General features: G+C 44.0%; 2 protein-coding genes across 2 annotated transcripts in view; one reads left to right on the forward strand and one right to left on the reverse strand.

Moving 5' to 3' along the window:
* Window positions 1-422: 422 nt before the first annotated feature.
* smim22 (small integral membrane protein 22) lies at window positions 423-4,845 on the reverse strand. The gene is made up of 4 exons (XM_042313429.1): window positions 4,756-4,845; window positions 3,540-3,712; window positions 3,382-3,449; window positions 423-1,063 (listed from the first exon to the last, which is right to left on the reverse strand). Exons 2-4 carry the CDS (start codon window positions 3,667-3,669, stop codon window positions 1,016-1,018), a joined length of 246 nt encoding a protein of 81 aa, XP_042169363.1. The 5' UTR covers window positions 3,670-3,712; window positions 4,756-4,845; the 3' UTR covers window positions 423-1,015.
* Window positions 4,808-13,240, forward strand: part of cog1 (component of oligomeric golgi complex 1) — a 28,747-nt gene continuing 20,314 nt past the window's right edge. The window contains exons 1-7 of the mRNA XM_042313427.1: window positions 4,808-4,868; window positions 5,328-5,679; window positions 6,347-6,457; window positions 6,787-6,920; window positions 8,585-8,766; window positions 10,291-10,467; window positions 11,093-11,249. Coding sequence (XP_042169361.1) covers window positions 4,858-4,868; window positions 5,328-5,679; window positions 6,347-6,457; window positions 6,787-6,920; window positions 8,585-8,766; window positions 10,291-10,467; window positions 11,093-11,249 — 1,124 coding nt within the window. The 5' untranslated portion in view covers window positions 4,808-4,857. The remainder of the gene's footprint in view (window positions 4,869-5,327; window positions 5,680-6,346; window positions 6,458-6,786; window positions 6,921-8,584; window positions 8,767-10,290; window positions 10,468-11,092; window positions 11,250-13,240) is intronic.

Below are 13,240 nucleotides of genomic sequence, written 5' to 3' on the forward strand. Positions count from 1 at the left end.
AGCAGCAGTATGAGACATGAAACACAGTGACTCTTCATAGTGAAATTATGAAGGTTTCTGACTCTATATTCCTTGGAATGCCGCTCTTATGTCAAGTGTAAAGGAAAACAAACATTCCTAGCTTTAAGGGTAAACGTTCATGCCTCCTCAACAATAAGCTGTTATTCGTCATTGTATCAGTTAATTTTAATGTTTTGTTAATGTTTTTATTTATTCAATTGTTAATTTTTGCACTTATGTTACTTTGCCGTTGATGATTCCCTGTGAAGTGAAGATCCATTCCAATGTTGAACAAACATAATTATTACTGCAAGTGTTTTAAAATCTATTTAGAGATGTATATGTTGTGGACCATATGATCTATTATCTGTGTAATAAAGAGATGTTATACAGAAGTGTTCGGTCAGTCAATCGGGGACAGATTCAATACAAAATATTATTTAATCATTTGAATGATACAATGTACATGTTTCAACATTGAATTATGTTGTCAATATAATTAACTACATTAAAGTCATTGAATCAATACTACTACATCATTCCTCATTACATACACTTAAGAAGTTAAGTTTAAAGTACACAGCTTTGATTCCACTACATAAAGAGTTGGTGCCTAGTTTTTCATGAACCGTTAGTGAAAGCCCTTTTATCTTCTGGTTGTGACACTCGGTGACTGTTTTCACCTTGCTCTCCTTTCGTGGCCTCCTAGCAACAACCGCTAGCCGTGCAGGGAACAAGTAAACAAACTGATTCATATGACCTCCAATGACTTTCCACCATTAGACGGCAGCTAAACCGGGTTACCACAGGGAGTGCAACATTTTCCAACAGTCAAAAGTAAATAGATGGAACCAGAATGAAAACAAGTTATACAACTCTTGGTTTGGCACACAGATTAAAAGTGCAAATTTTAAAGTGCATAGAAAAAAATATGAATAAAATGTATTATAAAAAGGACTAATCAATTTTCTAAGTGTCGTCATTGTGGAATCTTCAATCCTGTTCCAAGTTCCTTTCAGGTCTCCATTCCAAAGTTTTCATGACCCACTTTGTGTCTTCTCGGCTGTTGGGAAACACACAGAGAGAGAGAGAGAGAGGAGGGGAAATCATGTATCTTTCAACACATCTTAATTCAGAGGAAATGCAGTGAACACTTGTCTGACACAGACTCCTTGATACAGCCATGTTCAATCTGGTCACACTAAAACAGACCCTCTATTGTAGGATGTGACTGACTCAAACGGTTGGGTCTTCACCATGATACAAGACAGGATAGAGTCTGAATGACCATAATACAAGACAGGATAGAGTCTGAATGACCATGATACAAGACAGGCTAGAGTCTGAATGACCATGATACAAGACAGGCTAGAGTCTGAATGACCATGACAAGACAGGATAGAGTCTGAATGACCATGACACAAGACAGGATAGAGTCTGAATGACCATGATACAAGACAGGATAGAGTCTGAATGACAATGATACAAAACAGGATACAGTCTGAATGACCATGACAAGACAGGATAGAGTCTGAATGACCATGACAAGACAGGATAGAGTCTGAATGACCGTGACAGTAGAGTCTGAATGACCGTGACATAGACAGGGTAGAGTCTGAATGACCGTGACAGTAGAGTCTGAATGACCATGACAGGATAGAGTCTGAATGACCTGAATGACCATGACAGGATAGAGTCTGAATGACCATGACAGGATAGAGTCTGAATGACCATGACAGGATAGAGTCTGAATGACCATGATACAAAACAGGATAGAGTCTGAATGACCAAAACAGGATAGAGTCTGAATGACCATGACAGGATAGAGTCTGAATGACCAAAACAGGATAGAGTCTGAATGACCATGACAGGATAGAGTCTGAATGACCATGACAGGATAGAGTCTGAATGAATGACCGTGACAGATAGAGTCTGAATGACCGTGACAGGATAGAGTCTGAATGACCGTGACAGGTAGAGTCTGAATGACCGTGTGACAGTCTGAATGATAGAGTCTGAATGACCATGACCTGAATGTGACAGGTAGAGTCTGAATGAATGACCATGACAGGTAGAGTCTGAATGTGACAGGATAGAGTCTGAATGACCATGACAGTAGAGTCTGAATGACCATGACAGGATAGAGTCTGAATGACCATGACAGTAGAGTCTGAATGACCATGACAGGATAGAGTCTGAATGACCAAAACAGGATAGAGTCTGAATGACCATGACAGGATAGAGTCTGAATGACCATGACAGGATAGAGTCTGAATGACCATGACAGGATAGAGTCTGAATGACCATGACAGGATAGAGTCTGAATGACCATGACAGGATAGAGTCTGAATGACCATGACAGGATAGAGTCTGAATGACCATGACAGTAGAGTCTGAATGACCATGACAGTAGAGTCTGAATGACCATGACAGGATAGAGTCTGAATGAATGACAGTAGAGTCATGACAGTAGAGTCTGAATGACCGTGACACATGACAGTAGAGTCTGAATGACCATGACAGGATAGAGTCTGAATGACCATGACAGGATAGAGTCTGAATGACCATGACAGGATAGAGTCTGAATGACCATGACAGTAGAGTCTGAATGACCATGACAGGATAGAGTCTGAATGACCATGACAGGATAGAGTCTGAATGACCATGACAGTAGAGTCTGAATGACCGTGACAGTAGAGTCTGAATGACCGTGACAGTAGAGTCTGAATGACCGTGACAGGATAGAGTCAATGACACGGCTTCATTTTGATATGATTTGAAATGTACAACAAATAAATACAACTCCCTCATTAACACTATGGGTGGCTGACATATCAGAAATGTGGTCCTGTATACCACAGCCTGAGTGCCAGTCTGTGTGCTATCATGCCATCTCACACCAAACATTGTTGACAAGAGCACCAGATCTGAGACCAGGCTATAGATACCAACAGATTTGAGACCGGGCTATAGATACCAACAGATTTGAGACCGGGCTATAGATACCAACAGATTTGAGACCGGGCTATAGATACCAACAGATTTGAGACCGGGCTATAGATACCAACAGATTTGAGACCGGGCTATAGATTCCAACAGATCTGGGACCAGGCTATAGATACCAACAGATTTGAGACCAGGCTATAGATACCAACAGATCTGGGACCAGGCTATAGATACCAACAGATCTGGGACCAGGCTATAGATACCAACAGATCTGGGACCAGGCTATAGATACCAACAGATCTGGGACCAGGCTATAGATACCAACAGATCTGGGACTGGGCTATAGATACCAACAGATCTGGGACCAGGCTATATACACCACACATTTCTCACAGAAACAGGCCATTACATTTTATTGATTGATTGCTACATTACCTGTTCATCACAGCAGCAGCAGCAACAGCATCGGATCAGAACCAGGACAACAAGCAGCAGAACCATGCCTGAAAGGATCAAGGTGGACAGTCAATTGTGTACATGTGTGTGTGTGTGTGTGTGTGTATGTGTGGGTGGGTGTGCGTGTGCATTCCTACCGATGAAGATGAAGAAGACAGCGAAGGAGGCGATGTCCCAGTCAGACTGGAATAGCTGTTTAGACTGCAGTCTGGACACCACGTCTGTAAACTGATCCTTAAACTCTTCCTCTAGGCTCCTCTGGTCCATGGCTATAGCTGGGCTAGAATTAGTCTCAGTAAGGGTTCACACTCTGGAGAAGAACAGTAGAGGGTTTATTATAATTATAAAATACAGGACACACTGGGAGAAGAGATGTGGTTCTGATATAGACTACAAGGTTTCTCTGGTCCATAACTGTACCAGTCAGGGTTAGTACTGGACACACTGGGAGAAGAGACGTGGTTCTGATATAGACTACAAGGTTTCTCTGGTCCATAACTGTACCAGTCAGGGTTAGTACTGGACACACTGGGAGAAGAGACGTGGTTCTGATATAGACTACAAGGTTTCTCTGGTCCATAACTGTACCAGAAGAGTACTGGACACGTGGTTCTGATATAGACTACAAGGTTTCTCTGGTCCATAACTGTACCAGTCAGGGTTAGTACTGGACACACTGGGAGAAGAGACGTGGTTCTGATATAGACTACAAGGTTTCTCTGGTCCATAACTGTACCAGTCAGGGTTAGTACAGGACACACTGGGAGAAGAGACGTGGTTCTGATATAGACTACAAGGTTTCTCTGGTCCATAACTGTACCAGTCAGGGTTAATACAGGACACACTGGGAGAAGAGACATGTGTGGTAATTCTCTATAGACAAGTACAATGCACCTGGCTGGCTGACTATGTCGGTCTATAAAGTAGGCCTAAAATATACAAACCAATATGTTATTTAATTGTAAGGGAGATCATACTGCATTTTGAATGTACCTCATAAACTGGATCAGAGTTCAGCATACCTGCTCTGCCCTAGACAGTACTTTTCTCCTGATCACTTTCACATAGACTACTATGATGAGATATAGATCAACTAGCCAAATACAGACTCTATTTTACATCTAAAAATGACACTATTTGCTTTTAACTTCTTTAACACAAGACCAACATCATTATCGTTGTTTGACTGACTGTGACATCTTGATGAATTACAGCCTCAGACTTTCACTTTTAAAGAATATTCCAAGATTACCTATATATCTGACTTCACTTGAACATAAACAATTACAGTACACTCATATTTTCGGTAGTAATCAAACACGTTTCTATATATTTTTCCGAAGTTCATTGTACCTGTAACTCGAACAAGCTCCAGTTTTTTGTTCTCTCTTCTTCCGGGTACCTGCCCGACTGACGCACCTGTCGCCGTGGGAGTCACTGTACACACTGATTTGCATGGGGCAAGGGTAGGTCGTTTGAATCCTGCTTCATTTCCTCCGTGTAGATCTAAAGGTGTCTCGTGATCATGGACTTACCGTATGTGAGAGATACTGCCAGTCATTTCCACCATTGCTCTTGGCCATGTCTTTTCAAAGGAAACTTTTATGATGTGACTGGAGGAAATAAAGTCAGAACAATTCATATGTGTGACGCATGTATATAAAACTAGCATTTGTCATAGCCACATTTCTGCTTTCATTGCAGTAAATTATAAATGTATTTTTTATGTCGTAAACCAGCTGATTTACATCATTCAAAGGAATAGCAATATTGTGTCAGGTTGAGTTTCGGTCATATGATGTATTGTAGTAACATATTAGTTCCGTATGAGGCGCTGTTACTTTCCCGGCTCCTCATTTTCCGTTTTTCACCTCTGATGCATTGTTTACGTGGAAGTGAGTTTCGCTCCGTCTTCCGGGTTGTAGATCCTTCAGGTTGGCATTTCGCTTACAGCGAAGCTCAGCTGCCATGGCCGTGGTTCCTGCTCAATCTCTCCGGGTTTCGGATATCCGAGACCCGACGGTTCTGTTCGAGCGGTACAACACCGAGGAGATACGCGGCATCGAGCGGAAAGTCCGCGGAGAGATCGAGCACAAGAAGGAGGAACTTCGTCAGATGGTGGGCGAGCGGTACCGCGATTTGATCGACGCCGCCGACACCATCGGAGAGATGCGTCAGTGTTCGGAGAGCGTAGTTACGTCCATCCAGGACATGCACCGCTATTGCCACAAGCTGAAACAGGGGAAAAGCGTTCCCCAAAGCAACAGCAAAGAAGAGGTATGTGGCTCCATTGTGAAGCTAACGAGCGGTGGTGATGGCTAACTAGTTCTGTTGATTTAGATAGCAAACTGTTCTGCAGAATACCATTCCCCGATCCCTTCTGGACAGTTTATGATGTGTGATTAGACTCCGACAGGTTCCACCCATTGTGATATGAATGGTATATGTCAATGATGGATATATCTGTGTGGGTTTCAATATCTACTACACCCTATATCTCTGTGTGATTGTCTCTCTGCCTGTCCCTTTATTTATGTATGTAATGTAGCCTATCTTAGGCCAGCTTTCCCATCAAGTCCCAGGAGAGGTTCTACACCATGGCCTCTCAGATCAATCACTGTGTATCCCTGTGATTCTCTATCTCTCTGTTTTCACACCAGGTCCAGAGGCAGTCCCAGGAGAAGTTCTACACCATGGCCTCTCAGATCAATCACTGTGTATCCCTGTGATTCTCTATCTCTCTGTTTTCACACCAGGTCCAGAGGCAGTCCCAGGAGAAGTTCTACACCTTGGCCTCTCAGATCAATCACTGTGTATCCCTGTGATTCTCTCTCTCTCTCTTTTCACACCAGGTCCAGAGGCAGTCCCAGGAGAAGTTCTACACCTTGGCCTCTCAGATCAATCACTGTGTATCCCTGTGATTCTCTCTCTCTTTTCACACCAGGTCCAGAGGCAGTCCCAGGAGAAGTTCTACACCATGGCCTCTCAGATCAAGCTGCTGCTGGAGATCCCAGAGAGGATCTGGAGTTCCATGGAGGCCTCTCAGTACCTGCAGGCAAAGACACTTATTACTAAGACAGTGGACTATTAGCATTTCCCATAGGAAGACACTGCATACTTAGCCATCGTTGCTAATACTAGCTGGGCATGGCCAATGATGTATGTAAACCCACATCATAGTAGGGCACTGCTAATGCTAATGAGCTAACTCTTGGTTTAATGGACACTCCTGACCAGCCAACCGATATTTAATTTCCGAATTGGTTAAAAGTTTGGGTTTAGAGTTTAGTTTCAGTTTTAGAGTTTGGGTAGTCGGGCTGTCAATGGGATGCTGGTCAGAAAAGCCCTTATAGCCTCTCCCTGGTACCACCCTCTTTGCTGCAGGCCACACAGCTCTACCTGCTCTGCTGCCACCTGCACAAACAGCTCCACCTGGAGGCTGGAGGACCACAGTACAGCCCCGTCCTCGCCCGCTTCCCCATCCTGGTCAGGCAGGTGGCTGCTGCTGGACACTTCAGGTGAATTTCACCGTGATATAATTTTGGATGAGGGAGACGATTATCAAATCAGGATTTTCTGTGTAATTGAAGAGCCTACCTCAGCAGGGCTAGGAGCACCACATTCAATATAGGAGCACCACATTCAATATAGGATCACCACATTCGATATAGGATCACCACATTCGATATAGGATCACCACATTCGATATAGGATCACCACATTCGATATAGGATCACCACATTCGATATAGGAGCACCACATTCGATATAGGAGCACCACATTCGATATAGGAGCACCACATTCGATATAGGAGCACCACATTCAATATAGGAGCACCACATTCAATATAGGAGCACCACATTCAATATAGGAGCACCACATTCGATATAGGAGCACCACATTCAATATAGGAGCACCACATTCAATATAGGAGCACCACATTCAATATAGGAGCACCATTAAAATATAGGAGCACCACATTCATATAGGAGCACCACATTCAATATAGGAGCACCACATTCAATATAGGAGCACCACCATATAGGAGCACCACCAGTATAGGAGCACCACATTCAATATAGGAGCACCACATTCAATATAGGAGCACCACATTCAATATAGGAGCACCACATTCAATATAGGAGCACCACATTCAATATAGGAGCACCACATTCAATATAGGAGCACCACATTCAATATAGGAGCACCACATTCAATATAGGAGCACCACATTCAATATAGGAGCACCACATTCAATATAGGAGCACCACATTCAATATAGGAGCACCACATTCAATATAGGAGCACCACCAGTATAGGAGCACCACATTCAATATAGGAGCACCACATTCAATATAGGAGCACCACATTCAATATAGGAGCACCACATTCAATATAGGAGCACCACATTCAATATAGGAGCACCACATTCAATATAGGAGCACCACATTCAATATAGGAGCACCACATTCAATATAGGAGCACCACATTCAATATAGGAGCACCACATTCAATATAGGAGCACCACATTCAATATAGGAGCACCACATTCAATATAGGAGCACCACCACTATAGGAGCACCACCAGTATAGGAGCACCACATTCAATATAGGAGCACCACATTCAATATAGGAGCACCACATTCAATATAGGAGCACCACATTCAATATAGGAGCACCACATTCAATATAGGAGCACCACATTCAATATAGGAGCACCACATTCAATATAGGAGCACCACATTCAATATAGGAGCACCACCAGTATAGGAGCACCACATTCAATATAGGAGCACCACCAGTATAGGAGCACCACATTCAATATAGGAGCACCACATTCAATATAGGAGCACCACATTCAATATAGGAGCACCACATTCAATATAGGAGCACCACATTCAATATAGGAGCACCACATTCAATATAGGAGCACCACATTCAATATAGGAGCACCACATTCAATATAGGAGCACCACATTCAATATAGGAGCACCACATTCAATATAGGAGCACCACATTCAATATAGGAGCACCACATTCAATATAGGAGCACCACATTCAATATAGGAGCACCACATTCAATATAGGACCACCACATTCAATATAGGACCACCACATTCAATATAGGACCACCACATTCAATATAGGAGCACTCTCTCTCTCTCTTCTACCCCCCTCCCAGGTCCACCATTTTGCTGGACAGTAAGTCAGTCCTGCGTGGTCGGGCGGTGTCTGACCAAGCCATCGCTGAGGCCCTAGTGTCCACCATGCTCCTCGAGGACAGCTCTCCACGTCAGGCTCTGGCTGACTTCCTCCTGGCTAGGAAGGCCTCTATCCAACAGCTACTCAACCAGCCACAGCATGGTACTAGTATATACCACTGTACCACAATACAACCAGCCACAACATGGTACTAGTTTAAACCACTGTACCACAATACAATACCACACATACTTCCTACACAATACACAACATATCATCAACACAATACGTAACACAACATCCTACACAATACACAACACAATGCAACACAATACACAACATCCTACACAATACACAACACTACATCCAACACAATACACAACATCCTACACAATACACAACACCACATCCTACACAATACACAACATCCTATACAATACACAACACAATACAACATCCTACACAATACACAACACAATATCCTACACAACACACAACACAACATCCTACACAATACAACATATTACAGCCTTGACACTTCCTCTCCAAGTCAACATGTCCTGTTATCACACTTCCTCTCCAAGTCAACATGTCCTGTTATCACACTTCCTCTCCAAGTCAACATGTCCTGTTATCACACTTCCTCTCCAAGTCAACATGTCCTGTTATCACACTTCCTCTCCAAGTCAACATGCCCTGTTATCACACTTCCTCTCCAAGTCAACATGCCCTGTTATCACACTTCCTCTCCCCTGTTATCACACTTCCTCTCCAAGTCAACATGTCCTGTTATCACACTTCCCCTACAAGTCAACATGCCCTGTTATCACACTTCCTCTCCAAGTCAACATGCCCTGTTATCACACTTCCCCTCCAAGTCAACATGTCCTGTTATCACACTTCCCCTCCAAGTCAACATGCCCTGTTATCACACTTCCACCCCAAGTCAACATGCCCTGTTATCACACTTCCCCTACAAGTCAACATGTCCTGTTATCACACTTCCTCTCCAAGTCAACATGTCCTGTTATCACACTTCCTCTCCAAGTCAACATGTCCTGTTATCACACTTCCCTCCAAGTCAACATGTCCTGTTATCACACTTCCCCTCCAAGTCAACATGTCCTGTTATCACACTTCCTCTCCAAGTCAACATGCCCTGTTATCACACTTCCACCCCAAGTCAACATGCCCTGCCCTGTTATCACACTTCCCTCCAAGTCAACATGTCCTGTTTATCACACTTCCTCTCCAAGTCAACATGCCCTGTTATCACACTTCCTCCTGTTATCACACTTCCTCTCCAAGTCAACATGTCCTGTTATCACACTTCCTCCCCAAGTCAACATGCCCTGTTATCACACTTCCACCCCAAGTCAACATGCCCTGTTATCACACTTCCACCCCAAGTCAACATGCCCTGTTATCACACTTCCACCCCAAGTCAACATGCCCTGTTATCACACTTCCACTCCAAGTCAACATGTCCTGTTATCACACTTCCTCTCCAAGTCAACATGCCCTGTTATCACACTTCCTCTCCAAGTCAACATGCCCTGTTATCACACTTCCATCATGCTTGGATTGTTTGGGAAAACCATTTCACTTCCTCATCTCTGTTCAGTGGACCGGTGTGGTGTGTTGATGTGTGGTTCAGGTTGACAGCCATGTCTGTGTGTGTCCCAGGTGCTGGTATTAAGGCCCAGGTGTGTAGCCTGGTAGAGCTGCTGGTGACTACTCTGTACCAGGCCTACGCTGTCTTCTACGTAGCCCCAGAAGGGAGTCCCCGGCTGGGGGACGGAGGGCTGAGCTCCGGCCTCCTCTTCACCACTCTGGAGAACGTCACCTCCACCACACCTACAGGTACATTACCTATGATACATTGCAAGAAATGGTTGAAGAAGGAAAAGTACTTTTTTATTTTTTATTTAACCTTTATTTAACCAGGCAAGTCAGTTAAGATAATTCTTATTTACAATGATGGCCTAACCTACTTTCATCTCATTTTAGGCCCAAAGTGATCTGGAGCTCCTAACTTTGATAAGATTATATAAGCGTGTTAATATTAGATTGTATAAGCAACATGGTAACAGCTCTACCTTGACCTTTTAATTGGCCGGGTAGAATTGTCACCATGTTGCATACACCTGTCCAATCCTCTCTGAGGGATATTGACTTTCGACAATGGAGAATTTGAATACCAATTATAAACCGAGGAGTTTGGGTCTTGGATGCTGATGATCTGAAACAGTGTTTCAGCTGTGTGTGTGTATATCCAACAATATACCATGGGTATGTTGTAAAGACAGAAAATACTTGTTTACTGTTTAGATGTTTGTTGGTAACCAGTTTATAACAGCATTAAGGCACCTTGGGGGTTTGTGGTCTATGGCCAATACACCACACCCCTGTGGGGCCTTATTGTTGAATTATAGAACTGTAGGCATCTCTGTGGTAATCTGTCCTTCCGGTCTCACCTGTTGTCCAGGTAAAGGGAGGCGTGTCCTTCAGGAGGAGGTGAGTACAGGAAGCTGGTTCAAGTACCTCCCCTCTTCCATCGCTGAGTTCCAGCCCGCGCTCAGAACCCTGGCTCAGCCAATCCAGAGAGAGCAGCTCAGAGACACCCTACAGCAGTGGATCAACACGTAAGACCTCATCCAATCAATATCCTTTACTTTGCATATAGGAACAGCTGCCATATTTCAGCCAATCAATACCCTTTAATTTCAACAACTGATATTCAATATCGATCATAGTCAGCTGTAGAACTATAATAAGATTATTAAGGAGAGTCTGATCTGGGACCAGAATATAACCAGCTTCTTCAGGAACTATATCTGTTCTGGGAACCAAATCAACCAAAATGGAACTCTCACATGCTGACTAGAAGGGGGGGAGGCACACGCGTGTATGGGTCCGTATGTTGATTTTTGTCCATCCACACCAGACGCGATCAGGGCCCACAGGTTGAAATATGTGACTTCCAGACAGTGGCGAGGGAGTTGATAAAACCCTTCAACTTGGGGACACACTCTTGACTTGAATGATGTCATTCATGCTCCACTAATAAATAATTCAAACAAGCCTGAAGTCAAATGAACAAATCCCCTGTCATTGTAAACCTCGGTAACAGGTAGCCCTTTACACTCCTACTCGTATAGGGGGTTGAACGTGGCAGATTTGAACACTGAAAAACCCCTCAATTGAAACAGTGGCTGTTCAGTAACATGCTATACATGACGTCAGAGCTCAGTGGCTGTTCAGTAACATGCTATACATGACGTCAGAGCTCAGGCTCTGTGCTTCACAGCTCTGTATGGGTTTTGACTGACAGCCGTTATGAACTAGAGCCCCGTACGTGACCAGAAGTTGTCCCCATCCCTGCCCCTAATTGGGCAACTTTTGTAAATGTTTTGTTGACCCGAGTGAAGGAAATGCTGTGAATGAAGAGGACTCAAATGTATTTAAAAGATGAGTAGTTGAGGACTATAATAAATACTGCTTTGATGTGATACAACAAGATGTCCTACGAGTCCAAATGTTCACATTTCCACATCATCAAACTCATGTTGATGATCACTATGTTTGATACCCTGGGTTGTCCTGAACACAATGAGCCTCATACCCTGGGTCGTCCTGAACACAATGAGCCTCATACCCTGGGTCGTCCTGAACACAATGAGCCTCATACCCTGGGTCGTCCTGAACACAATGAGCCTCATACCCTGGGTCGTCCTGAACACAATGAGCCTCATACCCTGGGTCGTCCTGAACACAATGAGACTGATACCCTGGGTCGTCCTGAACACAATGAGCCTGATACCCTGGGTCGTCCTGAACACAATGAGACTGATACCCTGGGTTGTCCTGTGCTGTGAATGAAGAGGACTCAAATGTATTTATAAAGATGAGTAACACAATGAGACTGATACCCTGGGTTGTCCTGAACACAATGAGCCTCATACCCTGGGTCGTCCCTAAACACAATGAGACTGATACCCTGGGTTGTCCTGAACACAATGAGACTGATACCCTGGGTCGTCCTGAACACAATGAGACTGATACCCTGGGTTGTCCTGAACACAATGAGACTGATACCCTGGGTTGTCCTGAACACAATGAGACTGATACCCTGGGAGACTGAGACTCATACCCTGGGTTGTCCTGAACACAATGAGACTGATACCCTGGGTTGTCCTGAACACAATGAGACTGATACCCTGGGTTGTCCTGAACACAATGAGACTGATACCCTGGGTTGTCCTGAACACAATGAGACTGATACCCTGGGTTGTCCTGAACACAATGAGACTGATACCCTGGGTTGTCCTGAACACAATGAGACTGATACCCTGGGTTGTCCTGAACACAATGAGACTGATACCCTGGGTCGTCCTGAACACAATGAGACTGATACCCTGGGTCGTCCTGAACACAATGAGACTGATACCCTGGGTCGTCCTGAACACAATGAGACTGATACCCTGGGTTGTCCTGAACACAATGAGACTGATACCCTGTCCTGAACACAATGAGACTGATACCCTGGGTTGTCCTGAACACAATGAGACTGATACCCTGGGTTGTCCTGAACACAATGAGACTGATACCCTGGGTTGTCCTGAACACAATGAGA

This window comes from Oncorhynchus tshawytscha, unplaced genomic scaffold, assembly GCF_018296145.1.
Source record: "Oncorhynchus tshawytscha isolate Ot180627B unplaced genomic scaffold, Otsh_v2.0 Un_contig_6853_pilon_pilon, whole genome shotgun sequence".
In the NCBI taxonomy this organism is placed as follows: domain Eukaryota; kingdom Metazoa; phylum Chordata; class Actinopteri; order Salmoniformes; family Salmonidae; genus Oncorhynchus; species Oncorhynchus tshawytscha.

Bases quoted from the DNA above. Each gene is read 5' to 3' on its own strand.
- smim22 (XM_042313429.1), bottom strand. From the start codon at position 3,669: ATGGACCAGAGGAGCCTAGAGGAAGAGTTTAAGGATCAGTTTACAGAC. The intron at 3,450-3,539 runs GTAGGAATGCAC...TGATCCTTTCAG, and splicing joins TGTCTTCTTCATCTTCATCG to GCATGGTTCTGCTGCTTGTT. The intron at 1,064-3,381 runs GTAATGTAGCAA...GTTTCCCAACAG, and splicing joins GCTGCTGCTGTGATGAACAG to CCGAGAAGACACAAAGTGGG.